A 26,316-nucleotide genomic window follows, 5' to 3' on the forward strand; every position below is an offset into this window, starting at 1 on the left:
AGCTGCTGACCAAAGGTGAAAAATGGAGGAGAGCCTCCTCTAAGTGGAGGTCTAATGGCCCACCTAGCTAGGAACCACTGTGGGGCTCCAGCACAGTTCTAAAACAATGTTCTTTCTAAATGTACCTCTATGTAAAGTCCTAAGGCAATCCCAGAAGGCTCAAAGAAGAACTCTGTGCAGAAGAAAGTTAGACAGCTAACCCAGTGCTCTGAATTCCTTCACACGCTCCAAACATCCCTAATAATTTAAGTCCTAAGAGATTGCTTAACAGCTAAGAATGGGGAGTCACGGGTCTACTGACAATCTCTGGTTATTCACTCCCTAAAAGTATAATCTAAGGGGAAATGTGTCCACCCAAATCCCCCTGGTTCTCACCGTATTTCCTTTCCACTTTAAACCATATGAATGGTATATAAATACATGCCAAGAGCCAGAGTATAAGGTAGGTGACAAAAGTGCCCCCACATCTCTTGATCCGTTACATTCACCTTAGGAGGACTGTAAGAATTCTTGGCACTACTGCTCAGTGAAAATTTTGGCCCAATATTTCACTTTGTTCCCATGTGTAGGGGTCAAGAATGACACTAACCAGGCTGCTTTCCTGCCTCCTCCAAAGTGGAGTTCCCATCTCGGTCTGGAACAGCGGCTGGCAGGAACATACTGCTGGGCATCACCATCTCAGGGGTGGTCACCTGAGGAGTAAGAGGCAGAGAAATGAGGAGAGTCAAATGGACAGGAAAGAGACACAAAATAGGGAAGTGTGTAAAAATTATTTAATAAGCAAAATTAGCCTTCACCAGTGTAAAGCTGGAAGTGTCACTTTTCATAGCTCAGTGAAGATTCATGTTTATTAGACAAAGCTCACATCAGTCAAAAGTGTTTCTACGGTTACATTCTGGACATAATTAGCAGTGCACACTTGAAGAATAATCTTATTATTAATATTTTTCCTTTATGCAGAATTTTGACTTTGATCACTGACAATGTTTTGTCATGGGCTGTGAAACTTCTTGTGCAACCAATTAGGTAGATAAGTTGAAAGGCCCACCTTAAGCTGCTGAAAACATAATAAGGGCCCTAATTAAATCATACCTAGTAAAGTACACTGTAATCTTGAAGCAAGGAGCATTGTAGTACTGTTTTCAAAATGTATTCAGGCAAGAAGAGGAGGGGAGTAAGAGCGAAGGAAAGGGTAAGAAGAAGAGACGAGAACAAAGAGAAGGCCTTAGCCTTCACAGACACACTGCAGACACACTGGCAGATTCTCCAGGAAACATTTTGTAACCCTTTAGAAGCTAGATCAAGTGCAAACGAGCATTTCTTACGACTCACTTCAGCCAGGACTTCTGCTAGAGTCTCTGCTTCAGATGCCCACCATCGGAGGGAGCATCTGGCCAGCATCCCAACCACACAGGGTAGGTACCCTACACAGCATTCTACACCACGGTAGCCTCCCCTTGGCCATGGCTATTTTTTGCTAATATAGCAATTACAGCAATTCCAGAATCAGCCTGGATCAAGTTAGATCCTCAGACATTGTTCTCCAGGCTTCTCTGACATCTGGCCAGAAGTTTGCCTGAAGAAGTTATCATTTGCCCCACATTAACATAATAAACAGCCCTCAAATTCAACAGAACAATAAAAGGTGGTTCATTTAAAAAAAAAAGTAATAATATTCCTTTGCCTGCTATAGGGTAGAAAGGCAGTAGGCGATGATCTTGAGAAATGAATGGAACAGGAAGTACAGTCACACCACTAACCTTTCTACATGGCTTCCAGCCGTACCTGAAAGAATTTTTTCCCGTGAAACTCAGGTATACTATCTGTACTTGCTGGTACGGAGCCTGGAACACCTACTTTACTGTTCAAAATTAAATATTTTAAACAAATTACTATTAATTTTTAATGTTTTTAAGATCCTGGACTTGCTTAGAATAGCTGAGGACATGGTCCCCAGAAACACTGGTTGGCAGGCTCCATTGCTAAGGGAAACCCAGACAGCTGTCCCCGTAAACACCAAAGCGGTAACTCCTCAATACTTTTAGGGGTATTCGAATCATCTCAGCAACTCACACGCTTATAGGTGTAAAAATTAAGCAACAGGCACTACGGAGAAGGATTCTGCAAAAGCTAGTGTTTAGGAAGAGCAGGTGCATGGCAGGTGAATGTGCGTGACACAGAACTGCCGCTCAGAGACATCTGCACCTCACACAAAGCTCGTCAGCAGCTGGTTAAGGCTATAGCTGTGGATGAATTGTTAGGAATGGAGCAGAGATTGCCAAACTCATTCCATCCATTTTCTTTTTAATAGAAAGCATTTCTGACCACTATGGTTGGGGAGTCCAGCGGGAATCCAAGAAGTGAAAGGTCACCGATTAATTTATAGTCCTCAGCCAAGGGGGAGCACGAGGTTGGGGGCAAGAGGGGGAGAAAGGGAAAGGAAAAAAGACTCCCCCCCACCTCCTTTCTCGGTTGTAGCTGCAGGATCAGTCCTTTCCGGGGATCTTTAGGAATTATGAAAAATGAATCATGAAAAATAAAAAAAAAACCCTACAGAGTAAAAAAGAATAAAATTATCTAACACCTCAGCTGCACATCATTATAGAAAACTGTGGGCTTTTTATACGCATTACAGTAAGGCAGACATCCCCTCTAACAGACTCAGTACGACGGATCAGTAATTGTTTTCATACACTTTAATTAGAAAAACTCAGATGGCTATGAATAATAATGGAAAAGAGAGACTTTTGCACTTGAAAGGTTGAAGTCAATCAAGTGTGAATGACGGCAAAAAAGAAAAAAAAAAGACACCAATTCATCAGCCCTCTGTTGTCTCGCCGCGACTTTAATCATAATTCCTGATTGGGATTCAAGAAGGCAGTAAGCAGAGGTTCTTTGTCTGCCTTCACCTTCCATCAATTAACTCTTCCCGAAATATAATCATCAACCTCACATGCTCCTCTGCATCTTAATCTGGGCCTCCAAACCTGTAAGTCTTGCCCCATATGTGTTTAAGTAATTACTTTTATCTACCTGCATCCTCTCATCTGTAGTGTACCCAAATTCTCTCTAGAGGGAAAGAAAAGGTTTGGTATCTAAAATTTGGATGTGCACGAAACTCTCAGGAGGCAAAGAGGAAGATCCGGAAAGGGCATCGTGAGGATCTAGATATTCTGGCGGGGCGACCTGCGCTGGCTCTCAACAGAGAGGGGTTGAGACCGGAAGCCTCCTTCCCGCACAGGCTACTGGACGGCCCCACAGCGGCTCTCACACACTAACGTTCTCGTGCCCGTGTCCATTCCTCCCTCTCCTACTAGCTTTCACGGCTTCTCACTCAAACTTTGGATGTTTTGTAAGGAGCCATACATCTAGTCCTACCAACAGCTCATGAAGGGGGGTTCTCCATGAGGAAAAGGAGAGTTGGCCAGCGTTCCTTCAGCACTTGCCTTGGCATCCCCCTTGTCTTCCAGTCCTATCTGGCTACCAGACGGTGTGGAGGGTTCAGACTGGTTTAGCCACAGCACCTGATGATGGATAGCTCAAAGTCATGGGAGCGGCAGTCACTCAGGTGTGCTGAGCGCAGTTCTATGAAGACCTTCCCTTTCCCGAGGTGCCCTGCGGCGTGCAGGCTGTGAAAGGACACGGCCTGGCTGCAGCATAACCAGAGCCATCCCAGGGGCGCCCGAACCCCAGCAGCCCTCAAATACCCGGATGGCACCACCTTCCCCGGCAGAGAAAAAACACGCGTGCCAGCAGTCTTCCCTCCTCCCGCCTCTTTCCCTCTTCCCACTTCTCCACCCGAGGCTCAGAAACCAAAGAGAAAGTTACAGTCGATAGAACAGGTACACTTTCTACATTTCACTATACCACCCTATAGAGTTCTTCTAATAATCTGTACACCCACGGACATTCAATATGTTAAATTTATGTCCCCCAGTACTCGGTGTATAGAGGGGACCCAAGACTGTTAAACCAGACTTTTGGGGCACCTGCCTGGCACAGCTGGTTGTACAACTGACTTTGGGTTTGGGCTCAGGTCACGATTTCAGGGTCATGGGATTGAGTCTTGCGTTGGGCTCAGTGCACAGTCAGCTTCTCCCATGCCCCCACCCCGCCTACGTGCACACACACACACTCTCTCAAATCTTTACAAACAAAAACAGACTTTTAACCTAACATAACAAAGCTTGCTCTAGTAAGAAAATTCAATTGATTAGAGCCATTATTCCTCAGAATTTGGGTCTTTCAAGATTGGCCTTGGCAGTCAAAGGGCAATTTTGTGGTAATCTTCTAGATACCACATAGGATTCCCCCCAGAGTATGCAGGGCTGATGGGCATGTAGGAAAAAACATTCATCTGATCTGGGGTGCTGAGAGTCAGGGAACAGTAGCTCTGCTATCTTCCTAACAAGTAAAGAGATCTCGTATATACAAGAAAAATGTGAAGTTCTGTTCTGATGCTAGAAATCTTCAAGTTTAGGCAGTTCTCATAAGTAACAATAGAAATAAAACATTCCACACGGCTACTGAAAGTCTTAAAGCTTAAGCAATTTCAAAATACCTTTGTGCTGAGAAGGGTGGGCCTCAAGTGACTCTGCTCACCCGTCATTTGACCATTACTCACTATATATCATACGGGATCCCTGTACTGCACGCTTGCAGGATACAGTGAGACACAGTCCTTCTGCCCAAGAAGCTCACAAGACAGAAATATTAACCTTTCAGAGATTATAGCCTCAGAAAATCTGATGAAGGCTGCAGATGCCTAAAGAAATAGTTTCACACTGAGACTGCTGCAGAGAATTTCAGGAAATCACAAGCTCCCCTGGGGGAAAATCCATGGACTCAAGTTAACTATCTTCAGATAGTCACCCAGAGGTGACCCGGGTTCATAAATACCTAGGCTGCTACCTCTGTTGGGTTCACCATTGTTCTGGATTATGATTTGATGCCTTGAAAGCTTCTATCGGGTGAGCTGGACCCGAAAGCCCTAAGGACACGCCTTATAAACCCCGAGGCTTGGATATGGGTCTGGTCCCTATTATGATATTTGGGAGGGGCTACTGGTATTTATTCTTTCTTGGTAAAAGAAGCTGGAGTTATTAGGAGCCTTCCTCCAAGCCCGGAGCTTGCTGTAGGTCACAGATGTGGAATGGTCAAATACAGCGCCTTGAACATCCTGTTAAGTTCTCATGGGACTATCCATGCAAATTCACCTCTCAAAGCCACCTTGTCTGAGGTTAGACTGATACAACCAATGTGTTCCACATGCTGAAAAGCAAAGACATTTTCTTAGAATATGTGTTGATCTAGTTTCCCTGAGACCCTCATCCCAACAGCTTTAGTTGGTACTGCTCACCTAACTAGCGTATCTTTCTGAAAGGCTCATTATTACAAGTGAAAAAATACATTCACCCAAAACCTAGACTCCCAATGAAGCCTTAAATCCTTCACTTTTCAATGAAAATCAATAGAATGAAGAACCTAGAGTGGAAGGAAAAAGAGGAAAAACCCCAGACACAGGTCTTCCTGATACAGATCTGGCCAGTCTCTACATCCTTGTGAATAAGGAATTGGTTAGGTTCAAAAAATGAAGTTAAAACCCACTGCTTCCAAAGCTAAGCATTTGAGCTAGTGGTGCATCTGAAGGCTACAGTGGAAGTCGGGTTGCTCCCTTCTGCACCTAGTCCGCCGCTAGGCCTGCCAGCGGGTCTCTGGACTTCTGCAGCCTGCAAACCAGAGGACCTCTTGGCAGCAGGACCTCAGCCATTTTCTCTTGCTTTACTACCTTGCAAATGTGCCAGGCTGGGCGCTGGACCACAGAGGTCAGATGGCCTAGTTCCTCGGTCTTACTTCCTTGCTAAAATCCTGTTCTCTTTCTTTCTTTTTTTAAAATATAAAACTCATGAGGAAAAACTTCAGAGCCACGTTCACATTCTTGTGGGCCAGAAACCAACATACTCCTAACCTGAGTTTAAAAATTAAGAATGAGAAAGACCCAAAAAAGGAAGTGAGTGGGAGAACGGGAAACAAGAACAGTTAACACACACTCACACACACACACACTCACACACATGGCAACAGCAAAGAGAGTGGGGAAGTAGAATGGATTGGAGAGAAAAGCTTCATTAGACTCAGAGAGGCAAGCAGTGGCAGTATACCAAGGTCACTTCTAATTTAGACCATCTAATTGGCAAACAGGCTCCAAATGGCTATCATCTCACAGGGCTTGGAATTAATGAAGCCCGATTATTTTCATTACCTTCCTCTGAGATAGAGACAAAGTGAGAGAGCTGGTACCCACCAGGTGCAAAAGCCCCAGGGCTGGTGGCCACCCGCTGCCCCAGTTGGGGGGGGGGGGCAGCCAGCCAGCCTGTCCCAGAAACTCAGAGATGGAGAGGCGCAGGAGCACAGGGAGACACAGACAATGACAGAAAGAAATCACAGGAGACAAACTATTGCTTCTGAGCGGGGGCAGGGCGAGGGAGAGAGATGGATGGAGAGAGGGAGAAGAAAGCTGCAGCCAGTGCAGGGTGCAGGGCCAGGAGCAGAGAAGGGAAATCTGTGCGTGTACAGCAAAGCAGGGGTAATTAAGAACTACCAAAGGGAGAAAAGATGAAGGGCTAGAGAAAAAGGTGTTCCTGGGCTGCTGAGGTCCCCACCTCCATCTCCAGTATGAGGTTATATTTTGTTAAGTGACTGAGGAACAAAAACAATTTCCTCCTATTAATGCTCCAAGAGCCCAGTGGTGTGTCCTGTCACTTAGAAGGACAGTGATCAATTAGAATAATTTAAGAGTATTGAAATGCATGGTAGGTGGCCCTTCCCATTCTCATGTAGAGGCCAGAAACACCCCCCCCACCCCTGCTATCCACCCTCACCCCTTCTCTCCACAAGAGTGGGAATATGAAGGCACAGAAAGGCACAGCTCCTACATCCCTACCACCAGCTTAAAATCTGTTAACTTCTCTGTAAGTAGGTAAGAGTTCTATGGAGCCGACACTGGGGGCAGTCTGCTTGGGCAGGTCTGGTGGGGCACTTGTCTTAGGCTTTACAGATTTCCTTCTTTCATATGACGTGTATAAAGACACTCTTTGGAGGTCTGTTTCCAATAGGCCAAGCAGAATGAAGTGCTGCGGGTGCAGTTTCCACAGTGGAGGACCAGAACTGCAATTGTTCCCAGTGGAGAATATTTTTCAAGCCCCTTCATCGGTAAAGAGAAGGGGGCCCATGGAAGACACAGATATGAGATGCAGAGCATAAGCAAGCAGCTGTTACCATAGCAACAGACATATTAGACACTGCAGGTTCCTGAAAGCTGTCTGATAAGGTATTATTAAATGAAGCCTCCTCAAAACACTCTCCATTTACAACTGAACGGAAAGACATTGTGTAGAAAGTAATCTATTTCCATTTATCAGGGCGAAATTTACTTTTAGAAGGACTGAAACCCAATTCAAGCCAAATCCTGCGACCTTGGACCCAGACAGCAGCAAATGTTTATCAGAATTTATAGCTTTCAATACCCTGGACATAGCCAACGTCTACCAAGAATTGTCTATTGGGTGGATTTTGCTGGCTTTTCCGATTCTGCAACCGACCGCAGCTGACAGTCAAACCGTTTGGCAAGGAAGGAGAGTCACTCCTCTCACTGCCATTCATCCTGGCCACTCAGGGATGAAGCAGAGGCAACTTTCTCCTCTTGGAGGATGAATGACCGTACACTGGCTATTCCTTAATGATGTGTTTTTAAAAATGGAGCTCTGATTTGAGGGGCCTTTCGCATCATGCAGTTTACAGAGAGTTTCCTGCTCCAGTTAACCAGGAACAAACAGATATATAGTCAGAAAGCCCAACCAATACTTTCCTATGGCCAATTTTCTAATAAAACTACAGTTAAAATACCCTCCAGGGGCATGATTTTTAACCACAGGATTACTATAATCACTTAGTTGTAAAACAATTGGAAATTCCATTTTAACACCAAACTTTCCAAAAGAACATTGGCATCTGTTTTGATTCATCAGGGCAAACTCCAACCCAAAGCTACAGCCACAAATTCCCCTCTAACCCTGGTTGCTCATCTTTTCCCACTGAACTAAAGGATCAAGGTGGAAATGTTTCATCATCTGAAGGCAAACCATCCTCATAGCTTAAAAAACCAATTCAGTACTGACAGCCATGCAGCAACTCCCATCTTCTCCCGTACGGAGTACCAAATCATCCTTACATATACTTAAGTAAAGAGTGAAACCCTTATATGATTACATTTCTCATAACTTTCAACTTTGTTTCTAAATCCATTAACTTCCTCTTGTTGCTAGCAAAGTGACTTCCTATACTCAATACGTTTCCCATAATTTGCCCACATTTCAGAAACATCTACATTTCGTAATCTACAATTACGAAAGCAATCCCATTTACAATTGCCCCCAAAATAATTAAGTACCCAAGAAATAAACTTAACCACAGAGGTGAAGGGCCTGTACTCAGAAAACTATAAAACACTGATAGGACGCCTGGGTGGCTCAGTCGATTAAGCATCTGCCTTTGGTTTGAGTCATGATCCCAGGATCCCGGGATCATAGTCCCAGGGAGCCCCACATTGGGCTCCTTGCTCAGCAGGGAGCCTGCTTTTTCCTGCGTCTGCTGCTCTCCCTGCTTATATTCTCTAACAAATAAATAAACAAAAATCTTAAAAAAAAAAAAACAAAAAAAAAAAACAAAAAAAAAACCACGGATAAAAGAATTGAAGACAACACAAAGAAATGAAAAGACACTCCATGCTCATGAACTGGAAGAACAAAACTTAAAATCTCTACATGACTCAAAGCTACCTACACATTTAATGCAATCCCTATCAAAATGCCAACAGAATTTTCCACAAAACTAGAAAAAAAAATCCTAAAATTTGTATGGAACCATAGAAAACCCTGAATTGTCAAAGCAATTTTGAAAAAGAAGTACTGGATGTATCTTAATTCCAGACTTCAAGTTATACAACAAAGCTGTAGTAATCAAAACAGTATGGTACCGGCACACACACAAAAAGACACATCAATGAGAAAGAACAGAAAACCCAGAAATGAACCCATGATTATATGGTCAATTAATCTTTGACAAAGCAGGGAAGAATACATAAAGGGAAAAAGACAGTCTTCAACAAATGGTATTGGGAAAACTGGAGAGCAATATGCAAAAGAATGAACCTGGACCACTTCCTTATATCATACACAAAAATAAAGTCAAAAGAGATGAAAAACCTAAGTGTGATATCCGAAACCATAAAAATCCTATAAAACAGGGGCACCTGGGTGGCTAAGCTGATTAAGTGTCCAACACTGGATTTCGGCTAAGTCTTGATCTCAGGGTCAAGGCTCAAGCCCCATGCTCAGTGGGGAGTCTGCTTGAGATTCTCTCCCTCCATCTCTCTCTGCCCCTCCCCACCTGTGCTCTCTCTCGCTCTAAAATCAATCTTTTTTTTTTTTTTAATCCTGTAAGAGAGCACAGGCAGTAATTTCTCTGACATTTTTCTAGATATGTCTCCTGAGGCAAGGGAAATAAAAGAAAAAATAAAGTATTAGGATTACATCAAAATAAAAAGCTTTTAACATAGCAAACAATCAGCAAAAGACAACCTACTGAATGGGAGAAGATATTTGCAAATATATATCCAATAAAGAGTTAGTATCCAAAATATATAAAAAACAACTTAAATCCCCCCCCCCCCCGAAAATAAGTCAGTTAAAAAATGGGCAGTTCATGTCTTCTGCCCATTTTTTGACTTGATTGTTTTTTGGGTATTGAGTTTGAGAAGTTCTTTATAGATCTTGGATACCAGCCCTCTATATGTAGGGTCATTTGCAATTATCTTTTCCCATTCTGTGGGTTGCCTCTCTGTTTTGTTGACTGTTTCCTTTGATGTGCAGAAGCTTTTATCTTGAGAAAGACCCAAAAGTTCATTTTTGCTTTTCTTTCCCTTGACTTTGGAGGCGTGTCTTGAAAGAAGTTGCTGTGGCCAGTGTTGAAGAGGTTACTGCCTATGTTCTCCTCTAGGATTTTGATGGATTCCTGTTTCACACTGAGGTCTTTCATCCATTTAGAGTTTATTTTTTTGTATGGTGTTAAGAGAATAGTCAAGTTTCATTCTTCTGTATATTAGGTGTCTAATTTTCCCAGCACCATTTATTGAAGAGACTGTCTTTTTTCCATTGGATATTTTTTCCCAATTTGTCGAAGATTAGTTGACCACAGAGTTGAGGGTCCATATCTGGGCTCTCTATTCTGTTCCATTGATCTATGTGTTTTTGTGCCAGTACCATGCTGTCTTAGTGATCACAGCTTTGTAATATAGTTTGAAATCAGGAAATGTGATGCCCCCAGCTTTTTCTTTTTCAACATTTCCTTGGCGATTTGGGGTGTTTTCTGGTTCCACACAAATTTTGGGACTGTCTGCTCCAGCACTTTGAAAAATGCCATTGGTACTTTGATCAGGATGGCGCTCAAAGTATAGATTGCTCTGGGCAGCAGAGACATCTTAACAATGTTTATTCTTCTGATCCATAAGCGTGGAATGTTTTTCCATCTTTTTGTGTCTTCTTCAATTTCTTTCTTAAGTGTTCTGTAGTTTCTAGAGTATAGATCCTTTACCTCTTTGGTTAGGTTTATTCAAAGTTATAAAGCCATCAGGGAAATTCAGATCAAAGCCACACTGAGACACCATACCTTATACCAGTTAGAATGGCAAAAATTGACAAGGCAAGAAACAACTCATGTTGGAGAGGTTGTGGAGAAAGGGGGACCCTCTTTCACTGGTGGTAGGAATGTGAGTTGGTACTTTGGAAAACAGCATGGAGATTCCTCAAAAAGTTACAAATAGAGCTACCCTATGACCCAGCAATTGCACCACTGGGTATTTACCACAAAGATACAGAGGTAGTGAAAAGAAGGGCCACACACACCCCAATGTTCATACCAGTGGTGTCCATGTCAGCCAAACTGTGGAAGGAGCCAAGATGCCCTTCAACAGACAAATGGATAAAGATGTGGTTCATATATACAATGGAATATTACTCAGCCATCAGAAAGGACAGATACCCAACATTTGCTTCAATATGGATGGAACTGGAGGAGATTATGCTGAGTGAAATAAGTGAGCAGAGAAAGACAATGATCATATGGTTTCACTGATTTGTGGAGCATAAGGAATAGCAGGGAGGACATCAGGAGAAGGAAGGGAACAATGAAGGGGGAAAAATCAAGAGTGGGAGACAAACCATGAAAGACTAGGGACTCTGGGAAACACACTGAGGGTTTCAGAGGTGAGGGTGGTGGGGGTTTGTGTTACCCTGGTGATGGGTAGTAAGGAGGGCATGTATTGCATGGAGCACTGGGAGTTATAAGCAAACAATGAATCATGGAACACTGCATCAAAAACTAATGATGTACTGTATGGTGACTAACATAATAAAAAATTTTTTTTTAAATCTTTAAAAATAAAAAATGGGCAGAAGGCCTAAACAGACATTTCTCCAAAGACATACAGATGGCCAACAGAAATATGAAAAGATGCTCAACATCACTCATCATCAGGAAAACGCGAATCAGAACCACAATGAGATACCACCTCACACTTGTCAGTCACCAAAAACACAAGAAAAAGCAAGGGTTTGTGAGGATGTGAAGAAAAGGGAACCCTTTTGCACTGTTGGTGGGAATGCAAACTGGTACAGGCAAAGTGGAAAACAGTATGGAGGCTCCTCAGAAAGTTAAAAATACAACTACCCTATGATCCAGCAATCCCACTACTAGGTGTTTGCCCAAAGAGTAAAAAAACGCTAATTTTAAAGGCTACATATATGCACCCCTCTGTTTACTGCAGCATTATTCAGAACTGTCAGACTATGGAAGCAGCCCAAGTGTCCATCCATAGATGATGAACGGATAAAGATGATGTGGTATGGCATAGGTACACAACGGAGTGTTATTCAGCCAAAAAAAAGGGGGGGGGGATGAAATCTTGCCACTTGCAGCAACATGGATGGATCTGGACAGTGTAATGCTTAAGTGAAATAAGAGAAAGGCAAATAGCATATGATTTCACACGTATGTGGAATTTAAGAAACAGAACAGATGAACAAAGGCAGGAAAAAGAGAGGGATGCAAACCAAGAAAAAGACCCTTAACTATAGAGACCAAAATAATGGCTACCAGAGGGGAGGTGGTGGAGGGCTGTGGGGAAGAGGTGGTGGGGACCAGGAATCCACTGATCATGATGAGCACCGAGTAACTTACAGAATTGTTGAACCGCTATATTGTACACCTGAAACTGATATAACACTGTTAGCTATACCGGAATTAAAATTAAAAACTTTTCCAAAAAAGGTCTCCATTTCTGTAGATAACATCTCCATTATCGGCTGTGGGTATATGAGGGGCACAGGATTTTCAGTACAAGATGCCAAGTGCAACCCCTTTAGGGATCTCATTCCCCCTGCATAATTATGTTGTCAGGAAGAGGGTTTATTACCCTGGTTCCATTTATGAATTCTCCAGTCTTCTTATGCTCCCTGGCATTATATACAGTTTTATATGCGCAGAATCCTCAGTGGTAATCTTAACAGTGGGTGTTCAACTTTACTGTGCATAGAATAACCCAGTAAGGCTATAGAATCACTTTCATCTGAGTCTGCAAAAAGGTTAAGAATCACTGCTGAAAAGATGCTAGTGAGTGACATCCAGAAATAGCTTAGGGATTGGTTCCCCAGAAACGCAGTAGTACCATCTTGTCCTTTAAGACTGTTGGTACATGAAGATTCATCATGACCACCTGATTCACTACGTGAAATGTACCTTACTTTTGCTGCTCTAAAAACATGACAGACAACGGATATTTGAAATATAATTTATATTCGAGTCCCTAGTGATATATACATGAAACCTACTGTTTAATGTGAACTGGCCATACAGATTACTATAGCTCACATTTCATAAACCAGATTTGTCTTAAACAGGAGAAATAACCAGCTGAACAAAAGAAAATGTCATTAAGTATTAAAATTGTTCCCCACATCTCCTTCTGTTCCTTCAGGCTCCTATGGTTCCAGGCCATCAGTGGGAAGGGTGATGAGGCCTGAGAAATTCCCCTTGTTATTTCCAAGGTTGGTAAGAATGTCAATATTTATAACACAGAAACCCACCCATTCCAAGAAGACGGGTCTTTTCACGATGTTCACCAGTTTATCTGAAAATACCCATGGAAAGTGAATTTATACTTGAAAGATCTCTGAAATGAAACTTATGCTAGGTCACCTTCGGGTTCCCTATTGCCTGCTAAAGTTCTCTTGATGCATTATCAATTATACGTTCCTCACGACTAAACATCACTTAGAACGTTATGCATCCACCTTGCATAACCAAATGGGATCGGACACGCCGAGAGGTTATATGCCTCTGACCCGCACATTACAACGTCAAATTCTCTAGGAAGAAGACCTCTCTGGGACTCTTCAGACAAAAAGGCAATCAAATTAACTTCTTATTACTCCACTACTGAAATATGTTAGAGGTGAGACTAATTCTCTTTGGTCGTTTTTCCTCCAGTGATCAGGAAAGGGCTCGCATAGCAGTCCCACCACAGAGAGAATAGCAGGATATTAGTATGACCTGTAGTATTTTGAAAACTTTGCACATTACAGTGGGATTTAAATCTTTACACTAAACTTTCGGGCCATGTTACAGTAGTCACTCGGAGCCAGGCTTTTAACTCTGTAGGTGCAGCAACACCATGTTCAAAGTGCAAAGCTCTCGTCCACGAATCCACATGTCCCATCTTCCTGTTCTGAGCATCAAAGCAGCCCCTGGAGAAACTCCCACATCACGGGGTCACATTTGGAGCGTTCGAAAATACGGGCTCGAATTCCAACTCTGCCACTTACAAGTGGCATCAAGTTGGCTAACTTTCCTGAGTCTGAGTTTCCTGCGCTGTCAACGTAAACACGTCAGACTCTTACTCTTTGGACAAGGCTGCTGTGAGGGTGAAATGAGCCTAAGAGCAAACCCAGAACATGACCGATTTACTAAAGGTTTGGAGAGTCCTAAGAACTCTAACCTCATGGGGACGGTTAATTCACCTAGACCTGTGCGCCAGCCCGGGAGGGGCGCCGACAAGGGAAGGCGGAGAACACAAACGTCCTCCGTGTTCCGGGCCACAGTCACCCCGTGGTCACGCCGAGCCGCAGGCAGGGGCAGGAGAACCCAGGTCGCAGAACTAGGATCATTTTTGACATTTCCGACTCTATGCTGGCTTGCTCATCCAGCAACACGGAATCTTGTCCACGTTCCTACATCACCTTTGCCCTCTGGGGAAAGCGACGCCCCAGGTCTCGCCGCCTGCCGCCTTACCGTCATAATGAGCTTCTCCACGCAGTCAGGCGCCACGCTGTGGAGGTGGGTGAGGTGCAGCTGGAGGTGGATCTTGTTGTTGAGCATGTCCTGGCACAGGGGGCAGCGCAGCATGGGCTGCACGGAGTGCTGCGTCATGGCGTGCACCCGGAGCCGGTTGACGTCAGCGTTGCTGTACTTGCAGTAGGGGCACTGGTACATCTGTGGGGGAACACGCCCACCCTCTGGCTGAATATCCGGTTCCCACCAGTGCCTGGGTCTGCCCCAAGCCCGCCCACCCGAGACTGTGCTCCCCCCGCTGGTGTCTAAAACGCACCCCCCCACCCCGCCCCGGGCAGAGCCCCTTCCGGTCTCACCTGCTCTGGTTTGGTCTCCTCTGATGTTTTAGGTCGCTTTGAAGACAGAGGAGATTCCGAGCTACCTGTGAAGGAGATGCGTTTGGAGGTTGCAGGAGAATCTGTCAGCTCCTTCTCTGCTTGGCTGGACGACGCTGGAAGAAAAAGCAGAAGACACGATATAGCAGCCAGACCAGGCCAGCTCCCAGAGGGTTGGTGCTGGGTGAAAATCAACATTCATTTATAGCACAGGATTTTCTCGAAACACCAAAATTCAAGTAGGATGAGCATCCGGACTGACTTATCAAGCGCGCTGGAAAAGAAGCAAGTGTTCCTTTTTCCCCATGAATTTCTGTCACTACTTTAACAACTGAACACTAAGAAAAAAAAAAAAGATAAAGAAATGGACTGAAATGCTCGGAAGTGGATTAAGCTAAATTCAGAGTATTGACTTCCCCCAATGAGGACACACTCAGCCGGCCGATGGGGGCCTAAGTGGGTGGGAGAGTCTGACCAGTTGCTTTGCCAACTACCACACAACTCCAGAACCGACACATTCTGCTTCCATGGATGTAATCGACTCTGTGCTCCCAACCTGACAGTCCCAGGGCTTGGAAACACAGCACAGCATGTCACTAGAGACAAGAAGTGTGACCTGAGAAAGGTTCATGTGGCTCTGCATACAAATACTTGGGGAAAAAGTCAAGTTTGGGTTTAGCAACCTGCTTTCGGGGAAAAAGTAATTGAAGAGTGGAATAGTTAGGGCATGAATCCAACTTAAAATCTAGCCAACGCTCCAGGCATAAGCGTTTATTCAGAGTGGGCGGTAAGGAGGAAAGTCCCCTATCTGCTTGCCCGAACCACACCCCATTCTACCAAAAAAAACTCAAAAAACCAAAACCAAATAAACAAAATGAACAAACAAACAATGAGAAACAAACAAACAAAAAAAAAACAGTTAACGAGGAGAGTCACATGAGACTTAAATAGCGAACAGTGTGGGCAGAAGGAGTCCTCTGAAGCATGGAAAAAGATCTGGAAGATTTTGCGAGAAAACCACTGGGTTAAGGGCTTAACTGGGGGGGGGGGGGGCAGGGAGGGGGGACTCTCCATTGTAAACACAAATCCCAACATGGTTGGATTTGGTCATTCCAAAACCTGGTCAGTATTCAAGGGTTGGTTCTCTCGCGTGTTTTGGACACACAACTTCATTTTTCACAATTTTGCTAAAAATGATTACTAAAATCCTCAAGATGGTAGTGAGAAATACATGCCCATCCCCTCAATGAAAAATAATTTGACAAGGCACTGAGGTCACTGGTTTAGAAAGCCTAGTTTTTGCTCTTTCATAAAACTGCTGCCTGTCTCACCCGGTCTAGTTACCTAGACTGTGTTTCCACTTTATGCTCAGCTTTGAAATCTGTTCTGACATGGATACCAAGATGCTGTCATTATAGATGTGTGCTTTAATAAACAATTTTAGAAAATCAATTTTATTCATTAAAATCATAAGGCCACAAATAATTTTGAAAAAAAATTGCTAAATGCAGGAAATATTCCAGGAAGTTGATGCTCTTCCCAGAATGCACATATTGTGACCTTTACACCCCAGTATCTTGGTAACCTGGTCTACATAAGTTTGTAGGGCATCTATTATTTAAAAAGTACAAGGACAAGCATTTTATACACAGACCCCTCCTCCTCCCAACACACACATTCATAACAGTACTTTAATCTGTCTCGAATCGACTTCAAACCCATTTTGCTCTTAATGGGAGTTATTCATTTTCACTTGAAAGGTAATACATGACGGCTGGATATTTAATGTGATGGACTCGCCGCCGATTAACTTGGTGCTGTAGCGTTCCAGACCGGTTCCCCCACGGCCCACTTCCCATCTCCCGACCCCTCAAGGAACCCCGTGTCACGGTTTCCGACCGCCCAGTGTGATGGGCTCCTACCTGAACACTCCCCCAACAGGAGTCCTCAACTAATGGCTCAGGGTCTCAAGTGCCCCCCGACTCTTTATTCCCCATCATTTTCCATTTCTGCTTCCTGGTTACCCTCTCTGTGTTAACAGTTCAGGCGCACTCTGCAGATGGGGCGAGTGGAGGCACGATGTGGCACTTACAGATGCTTACTTGGTATGGCCATCCCTTGCTCATTTCCACCTCCGACCTGCAGGCACCGGTTGAGTTCTGTGCTTAGTTAGGAACGAGCCGCTATCTGCTCCTCCTTCCGCTAGAGGCAAACCAAGACGCAGATGCCACTGCAAACACCCATTCCCCATCTTTTTGTTAGTCCGCCTGACCTGAAAACAACACTCTCTTTTCCACGACCACGCACTCTCTTGGAAAGGCTCTCAGTCTGCCACTAACCCCCCTGGTAGGAAGGTTGTCAGGTGCGCCACTGCACAGCCGCGGGAGGGGACGGGCACCCAGGGCAAGACCACCCGACTCGTCTCTCTCACTGGGAGCCGAAAGGCAAACAGAGGGTAGCCCATGAGGCGTTAGCGGCCTCGTCTGACCAGAGTCCTCCCTCTCCCTTCAGTGCGGAACGACGCATGGTGAATTGTAACGAGGTTGCAGAGGTGAGAATTCTGGTTTCAGAAGCCACTATCCTCTCCCTTTGCATGGAGCAGGGAACTTTTATTACTTTTCCCCCGCCCCCCAAACAAACTGCTCTGGAATTCTAAAGCTTCCTTTGTGAGCTCAAGCTAAGGAGTCCTATAAAGTGTTTTTGTTTTGTTTTGTTTTTTTTAAATAAAATCAGCATGATCTCCCTTGTTCCTCTTTCTCCCCAGTAACACAGCAGCCCTGCTCTAATACGAAATAGTGCACCCACTGTCGTAAAACAAAACAAAACAAAACAAAACTTCGGGAGCTCATGTCCCTTCTATCCTGGACAGCCTGCATGTTTATTAGACCTGATGTGGTTAGAAGTGGACATTAGCCACCTGTAGCTCATGAGCTCATTCCCTGAAGATAAAGCTGTGCCATTCTCATAACAGATTCTATTAACACCCAGTTACAATCCCATCGTGTTTCCCCGGGTGATGTGGGGACGGCTCCTGAGAGTGAGGTTCAGTAGGCCGACAGCCCCCTGCTAGCTTGACCTCAGTCATTACAATGTCAATCTCTATCAAGACATGGCATCGAGGTCTTTATATAATTTCTGTGGACATGCGAACAGTTTCGCAAGTTCTCTGTCAGCATGTTGGACGAGGGCTGACTACAGGCCACAGACAGTCTGAGGTTTCCTCAAGCTGCTTCTCTCTGAACAACGTCAAAAGGGCCAGAGTCTCAAAATCAATTTCTATTTCAGTTCTGTCTCGGCACACATTGGAGGCCTAAGTAAATGAGACCACACGAATACGAAGAGAAAGTACCTTGGGTTTCTGCTTTGAAGACTTTTCTAAACTTTAAGGAGAGATGTCACAGTCTAGGAAACATTATTTAAAAAATCAATTACTGGTCACTTTAAGGCCACTATGACATCACAGCAATTAACTGGAAATACATGCACTTTGGAGACGAGCCTTAGTTTAAACAGTGCCTGGAACCTTTGGTTTAGTTGGCAACAAAAAGCCAAACAACTTGAAGGGTTCCTACCTGTAGTGGGTTTTATACTAATGACAAAATGAACTGGAAACAATCTAGGTCTCTTACAACAGGGGATGCTCAAGTAAAGAATGGTATTAAAGGACATTACAAATGATAGTTGTGAATCAATGTAGAAAGTTCTTGAGAATGCTAAGAAGAAAAATATGTATACCATGATACTACTGTGGAAAAAAATAAGTGCTAGAAAAGAAGACTAGGGTGCCCAGGTGGCTCAGTCAGTTGAGCATCTGCCTTTGGCTCAGGTCATGATCCCAGGGCCCTGGGATCAAGTCCTACATCAGGCGCCCTGCTCAGTGGGGAACCCGCTTCTCCCTCTTTGCCTCTCTCTGTGTCTCTCATGAATAAGTAAAAAAAAAATCTTTTAAAAAAAGAAAACTAGAAGAAAATGTTGTATTTAGGTAATGGAATCATGGACCACTTTCCCATTTTCTAAGATTACCAAGTACTTATATTATTTTTAATATTACAATTTAAATAGCTCAGCATTTAAATTCAACTGTCCTTGACAATTTTGGTATTTGGATCTGTACTCTGCAAAACATCAGGTGTTTTTTGTTTTTTTGTCTTTTTTTTTGTTTTTTGTTTTTTGTTTTTTTACTTTGCTGGTTAAAGCAATTTTCTCATTTTGGCAGCTATGTCATCTAAAAATATGTGTTAAATCTCAGCGAATCTTCCGCAGGCAACATGCTGGGCTCCTAGCACTCGGAAGGGGAGAGAAATGTGGCAAGCACCCACGTGAGTGCGCGGGCTACAGATTACATACTCTCGAGCGAGGCAGATGGAATAGTGACAGTGGGATGGTGGGTCCCAAGCCCTACCGCAGACTGACAGGATGTAAGCTGTTCATTCCTTGCCACACAGACTTTCTAAGGAGTGAGAAAGCACTTGCTTGTCAGGAGTTAAGGTTGTCCTACCCAACTTGTCCCTGTCCTTCTTAGAGGGTATGAAAAATTCCAAGTTGCCTTTCTGGGCCAAAAGCCATGCCACCGTTTCCCCCCCTTAAACTGTGACAGGTTGGTCACCACGACCAAAAAAGACAAATACTAAGACAGGCAGACCTGACTCATGACTCTCTGTCTTATTCTCTACCCAGAAGGCAAAATAATTTTATCCCAAAAGGAAACATAGCAGTCAACACATGGCTTCTATAGGAGGGCAAATCAGTTCTGCACGGAGACATCAACTTCCATTAACTGTGCTTTTAACCTACTGGGAAAGTATTTAACTTCTAAAAATAATTAATTCAAAAGGTACCCCTCTTGTCATACTTAATTAGAGGGGATGGGGGAAAAGGGGCACTAACCTAAAATCATGCAAGTTTTGCTTGTGATTTTCAAGAAATAGTCTTAGTTTCTAGGCACAAAAAACAATTAAAACAAGCCATGTAAAGTTTCATGTAGGAAGTGACTGACTTTAAAAGAATAGTACAAACTTCGGGGGCTTATAGAATGACCAAGTATGGTTGAAAACAGCCTCTGGAACTTCACCTGTTAGAACCAGTCTTCCAATTCCAGTCCTCACTAATGAATTAAAATCTGAGTCACTGAAATTTTGGCCACAGGAAACCTAAAAGATGTATTCGCAATGCCACAGACCACCCATGGAGTTAAGGCCCCATGTGTCACCTGCTGATGGGCTCTGTACTACTCTGAAACCTGGCAAGGCATGGAGTTGCTGCCTCATGAAGAAGAAAGCTTAAGAAAAACTGGAAATGAAGTTTTTTGCTTCCTCCCAACTACTAGCCAAGACATCAAAAAAATCCAAAGTACGTAAAAGTAGTTTCTCTAGTTCACAAGCAAAATTCACCTCGTGACTCAATGGGGCTGCTGGTGTGGCGGATACTCTGTGCCAAAGGCTAGCCTCCCTTTGGCCTGGGACCTCCCTCAGGGAGATCCGGCCATGCACTGCACTGTTCACGTTACTGGGAAGTTTCTTCTGCGTTTCTTCTCCTCCTGGTGGGGTGGCAAGGGATCCTCTTCCTTATGGGGGCTCCAAGGTGAGCCCACTGAGGGCCTAAGCTGCTGCCCAGGAGAAGCCAAAGGCCGCCGCCACCTCCACGTCTCAACCGTCAGACTCTTAGCTAAAGTACCACTGACAGCCCCTCCATCTCCCAAACCAGCGACATAATGGAGGAGCCAATTAGATGATTATTAATTCATGCTACTTTCCGTAAGCCAGGGGTTCTCATCGCCTTGCGTTCCGTAAACCAGCTTGCCACCTGCCCCAGAAATTTACTGCAATCTTTCATCTCTCTCCATTGACGAGGAGGAAAAAACCTCACACGACTCCGTATAACGTTGGAGTTGGGGTAACTACCCCAGCACACTAGAAGACTCAGAAGCGTGACCAGATCTGCAAATGGTCACTTCAGCTCATAATGATGACGAAATGGGAGGTTCGGTGTGCTCTTTCCATAGCTCTTCTCCTTCAGTGTCAGACTTCCTCTAGACAGCAGAAATGTAGCATTATCATGGGGTAATCTGTGCTTCTGGACTTTGTGACTTTACACTGTCGCTCAAAGTGCAGCTGCTCTTGGTGTTTGCTTGTGATTCCTTCCCCGGAGGACAGGCTAGGATTTCATACTCCCATCTCTATGCAACAACTGCTCTTGATAAGTGGCCAGAGAACTGGCTAAATTTTCTTCCTCCCCTAATACAGAGAACAGCAGTTCCTCTAAAGGATGTGCTTTGCTGCCAACTTGGTCTTTTAAATGCACAGTCTCATTCTACCTTAAAGCACTTAAAGATGTTTCCAAGAGAAATCAGAGGCATGCACTGGTCACATACACCGAGGGGGGTGGTCTCCGGGCTGCGGCTGAGGCAGAGTAGGGGGGCTCCTCTCCCATTTCTGCCCAGAGGTGTGGGACAGGTCTCAAACTCCAGCCTGGTGGGGGTAAGAACCTTCTCTTCAGACACAGTCTCATTCTCTGTAAGTGCAAGCTACACGGCTTGTGTTCGTCCCTAGAAAGCATTTCAGAGACGTTTAGCCACCTACTCAAGAGGTACGAGAATATGCCTAGATGGAGAGAGTAAGACATCCTGGTATCATCAACTTCTCAGACACCTCTTTCTGTTTCTATAAAGGGTTTCAAAGAAAATCTGAGTAATAATACTACAGACGGGTGTAACTTGTACTCAGGGAACCGCTGATTATTTTTCTCTTCCAAGTCGGATGTGAACTAGATGGGCCAACACTTTGGAAATGCAGAAGATCTTAGGTATTGCTGTTACTATTACTATTATTATTATTATTATTATTATTATTATTATTTTGCTTTTTATTTGGAAAGAACTACAGATTCCCAGGAGGTTGCACCCACCGTGCAGCGAGGCCCGGTGTCCCTATCCCTCATGTTACCTGTAGCCAGTGTGCAGGCAAAAACTTCTAGACCTTCATTCACGCTTCATGGTGACACCCTTTCTCTCTGACCAGACCTCTTTCTCACTTCCAACCCTGCCATCCGAGAGGGTACCTGCCAAGACTCGGGGTTTGCCGAACTACTGCCTTTCAGGAAAGCTCAGTATCTTCTGCACCCAGCTCAGGACCTGCTGGGGCTCAGGACCTGCCATTCAGTTGAAGGAGAAAGAGTTCTAGAAACCCCATGCATGTCACAAGATCACAGCCCCAAGGTTCTCAGACTCAAGTGTGAGTCAGAAATCCCTGGGAGGGCTTGTTAAAATGCGGAGAGCAGGCCACGCCCCCCAAAAGCAGTCTGATTCAGAGAATTTGCATTTCTAGGGAGTTCCTGACTGATGCCCTGAACTTTCAGAACTGCCCTCACTCAGTCCCTGCGTCCCGGAGCCAGTGGGGACCACAGTTACAAGCGGGGGCCTGGCAGGTGTAGGTGGATCTGCCCGTCCACCCCCAAATGACCGCTGCCGACGAGACACTCGAATCCTCTCTGCTCCCGGAGGGCCCCTAGGCCTGGTCTCCAAGCTACGTGTTTTCCTTCTCAGGCCAAAGGTCAAAGACTAAATGTGGCCACCCCTCAGGGACCCTGCCTGCTCTAGAACAAATGGAGACACATTTTCCAAGCCAGAAATTCAGAGGACTAGCCTCCATGTGCTCTGTTATCCTGTTGTATAACCCAAAATAACCACAGACCACCTTGCCTAGGACGTCTTGTTCTTTCTATGTGTCCTGGAGAACCTCTGTGGAAAGAAGGCAGCCGGCCGTGGGCTCTTCCCGCTCTGCAGAAGGAGGAAGCACCTTTTCATCGCTGGCTTGCCTGGTCCTGGCACCAGCAGGCCTCACCGACCCCAGGTCCCCTCTGCTTCAGCGCTGAGAGGGATGCAGAGATCCACACAGGCTCCGGCGCGCCCGCGTCAGCAGGCTGGGAGAGCATGATCGCGCTGTGCTGCAGGGCCTCTGCCTCCCCAGTAAGCAGCCTCGCGGTGGACTGGTGGGCCTGGGCAGACTGGTAGCTGCCTGCTCTGCATCTCTGGGGAGGAAACAGGGCTGGGCCCTACATCAGAGGCGTCAATCTGCTACACTAATTCCACGCTGAAATATGCGTCAGGCTGCTTAACTGTATGGACTTGAGTTCGCGAAAGGACACCCCACAATTCCATCTGGAGACACCTTGCTCCCCGTGCAGCAGGTATGGGAAGGGACCACCTTTACAGAACAGAGCCACCAGCTACCACCTTTTAGAACAGTGGCTGTCCGTTTATTTAATAACTTCAAGCACTGGGCTGCCACCATGTGTTTGGCTTGTGTGCTGGAGGCTGGGGGGTCCCGGGGCCAAGCATGTCTCTTCACTTTGAGGTCTTTGTCAGCCTGTCCACTTCCGGCCTCCTGTCAGCTCCCCACTACCATCCCCCCTGGCCCCCGGTATCCTGGTTTCCTCTGGCACAGCCTCCTGAGGTGCCCACAGATGCCGTCTGCAGCCCTGGTCACTGTGTCTCTGAGGATGGAGGGCCACAGCGGGGGGTGAGGAGGGGCTGCGCTATCAACTGTGTCCCCTGGATGAATTACAGGGATTTGGAGAAAACCAGGGCAGAAATGACCTCAGAGACCCTTGCACGGACAGAACACAAGTCTAGAGGTGTAAGATGTAGGTCAAAACAAGGGGGCAATGTGGGTCATTCAGAGACTAGGCCAAAGTTAATTAACAGAGGTTCACCGAGTCCCCATCAAATCCAACATTAATTAGGCGAGTTAGGGTCCCTGGGCCCCAGCACAGCGCAGAGTCCCAGAGATGGGAATAAAACAATACTTCTCCAGTTTCTCCTCTGTCTCAAACCTATCTTCCTCAAATACTCAGGAAATTTTCAGAATGAAAGCGAACTTGTGAAAATGAACATATCAAATCCAGGTCCGAGCACAGTGACAGGCACCAAGAGCTCTGAAGTGAACTTCCCAGCACCCTTTCAAATCAACTTCCCCCATGATCCGCCCAAGGATGTTTTTTGTTTTTTGTTGTTGTTGTTTGGTTTTTGTTTTTGTTTGTTTGTTTGGTTTTTTTTTTTTTTGTTTTGTTTTGTTTTGTTTTTGCTAATTCAGGTTCAGCAGGATGGTATGAGAATCTGTACTTGGGGAAGAAAGACAACATCACTCATGCCCCCTGCAAGGCGGGCGGAAATGGCAAGGATTCTCTGATTCTCTTTTCCCATGTGGGTTTAAAGGACCAAGAGACTGGAAAGGTCTCGTCTTGGTATCCGGCACAGTACAGAGAAAGAGGAACCCCAGCCGTATTTGCATCCCTACTTTTCTCCGTACCCCCGAGTCCCAGGCTGGCTCAGAGCATTCCGAAGGGCTGGGAAAGCCACCTGTGGGGTGGGGCTGGGGCTTCCGTACACCTTCGGGGACTCCCTCAGAACTGATGTTTCCCACCTGCTGTTTTCCTAGGACCGAGTTCCCTTTATGCAAAGGCCTCAGGCCCCCTCGCTAGGTGACGAAGCGCAGCGGTTCGCAGCGCTGACCACGCACTGGCTCCCAGCCTGGCTGTGTGACCTCCAGCACGGGGCCCGACTACGCGGGGCTCACAGTTCCCTCATCTGTCAGTGGGATCACGGTGTCCGCTCCTAGGGTTTCTGTGACGCTGGCGAGACGGCGGGCATACAAAGCCTACCACAGAGTCCAGCACAGAGCGCGAGGGCTTGAACACCACTTGCTGTGGGATCATTTTTAGCAGTATCTCGGGAAAGGATACCGGTCCATGAGATGCCTGGTTTTTAAAGAAGCACAGATACCCTACATTTGTCATTTCCCCATATTAACATGGAGCAATCGTACTGACCCACAGGTTTGCCATCTAAAAAGCAGAAAGCAGAATGACTTGGATTTGAAAATGTTGATGGTCACATTATTTCACCAAACCGGTTGTTAATGAAACATTCGAACAGTATCAAGCACTCGCTAAGTGCTAGAAATTACAGAAAAGAACGGATGCCACGTTGAGGGGAGATGAAGAGGCAGATCCCGGAAGACTCTGAGGGCAGTGGAAATATATAACGTGATATAATGATGGATATATGTCAGTATATTTCTGTTCAAACCCACAGCACGTATAATACTAAGACTGAATCCTAAGATAAACTATGACTTTGGGTGATTTCTAAGGTGTCAGTGGTTCATCACTGGTTTAAAAAAAAAAAAGTTCCCCTTTCTCTGTACTGTGCCGAATACCAAGATGAGATCTGGTGAGCGATGTTGATTATTTGGGGGCGGGGGGGGGGGTGCTATGTATGTATGACTATGTGGGCACAAAGGGTATATGGGAAATCTCTGAACCTCCCTGTCAGTTCTATTGTAAACTTAATAAAACTGCTCTAAAAAAGGGAAGTCTTATTAAGCAAACAAACAAAAATGAATGAATGCCACAAAGTTCAAATCATAAAGAGTCACAATCCTCTCTGACAGCTAGAGAAACAGGATTGTCAAGTCTTCTCCTCCAATCTTCACATAATAAGAGAAAGCTGCCACGTTCTGTGTTTTTCAGCTTTATGACGTGGGGGATCTATCCCTTATGACCCACAAGGCAAACTGGGATTTGAGCACCCATCTGGCACCCAGGTGTTCGCTACCTATGGGTCATACTTCTCTAGTCTGCAAAACAGAGAGAATGCTGGGTCGGGAAGAATGTTACAGCCTCATGAAAATTGCTCAGATATCCCTGAGAACGTCACTATGGTGAGTTTCGTTGTTGTTTTAAACCATGATCAAGATTCTAATGACAGAAGTGCTTCTCCCGTCAGCACGAAAGCTCGGACTGAAACAAAGGCCAGAGTCCCATGGCCCCTTTGCAGGAGTACTATGCAAATCTGTAAGGTATCTTCTACAGCAATGAAAAATGATTTGCTCCTTAATCGACATTTCCACTGCCCTCTGTCTATACCTTGATGAGCAGCTCATCATACTACCACAGTTACGTGATTACATCTGCTGTGCCTTCTAGAAAGTGAGTTCCTTAGTTTTTTGCATCTCCCGTATCTGCCTTAGATTATCTCCGCTAATTTTGTTACTGCATGCAAAAATATTTGCTCAACTGATGTGGTCCTTTCCCTCTCTTCCAATTTACAATATAAATTCTCAAAGCCAAGACCTCTGAATTACTGGAATTCAGGCGAGAGCAGATATACACCACACCCTATGTCTATTTTTGCTTCCCAACATAAAAATAGTTTGAATGGTTTGTTTCCAATTGTGAGGCAGAATTCTGCCTGCAGTCACTTTAAACAGCCAAGTTCTACTGAAAGAGGCCTGGAAAAAAAGGAGGGTGGGGAATGGGGGTGGGGGAGGGGAACAGAGGACTCTGGAAAAGCCCACAGAGCTGCACAATTCCCATCCGTGTGTGAAACGTAAAACCGAAAACGGTTTCCGTTGGCAGGAGTGCGAACCACAAAGGAGCCACACGAGCCAGGCTCCCAGCATTCCCTCGCACACACCCTACTGCAAAGACAAATCTACTTTGGGGTGAGGTAGAAAAACGGGACCTAATGCCAGAAGGACAC

General features: G+C 45.1%; 1 protein-coding gene across 8 annotated transcripts in view; it reads right to left on the bottom strand.

Moving 5' to 3' along the window:
• ZFHX3 (zinc finger homeobox 3) overlaps window positions 1-26,316 on the bottom strand; it is a 243,004-nt gene that overhangs the window by 12,423 nt on the left and 204,265 nt on the right. For all 8 annotated transcript variants that reach the window (XM_059151888.1, XM_059151893.1, XM_059151891.1 and 5 more), the window contains 3 exons: window positions 14,760-14,893; window positions 14,404-14,604; window positions 590-692 (listed from right to left, as the gene is read on the bottom strand). In XM_059151888.1, coding sequence (XP_059007871.1) covers window positions 590-692; window positions 14,404-14,604; window positions 14,760-14,893 — 438 coding nt within the window. The remainder of the gene's footprint in view (window positions 1-589; window positions 693-14,403; window positions 14,605-14,759; window positions 14,894-26,316) is intronic.

This window comes from Mustela lutreola, chromosome 16, assembly GCF_030435805.1.
Source record: "Mustela lutreola isolate mMusLut2 chromosome 16, mMusLut2.pri, whole genome shotgun sequence".
NCBI classification, from domain to species: Eukaryota; Metazoa; Chordata; class Mammalia; order Carnivora; family Mustelidae; genus Mustela; species Mustela lutreola.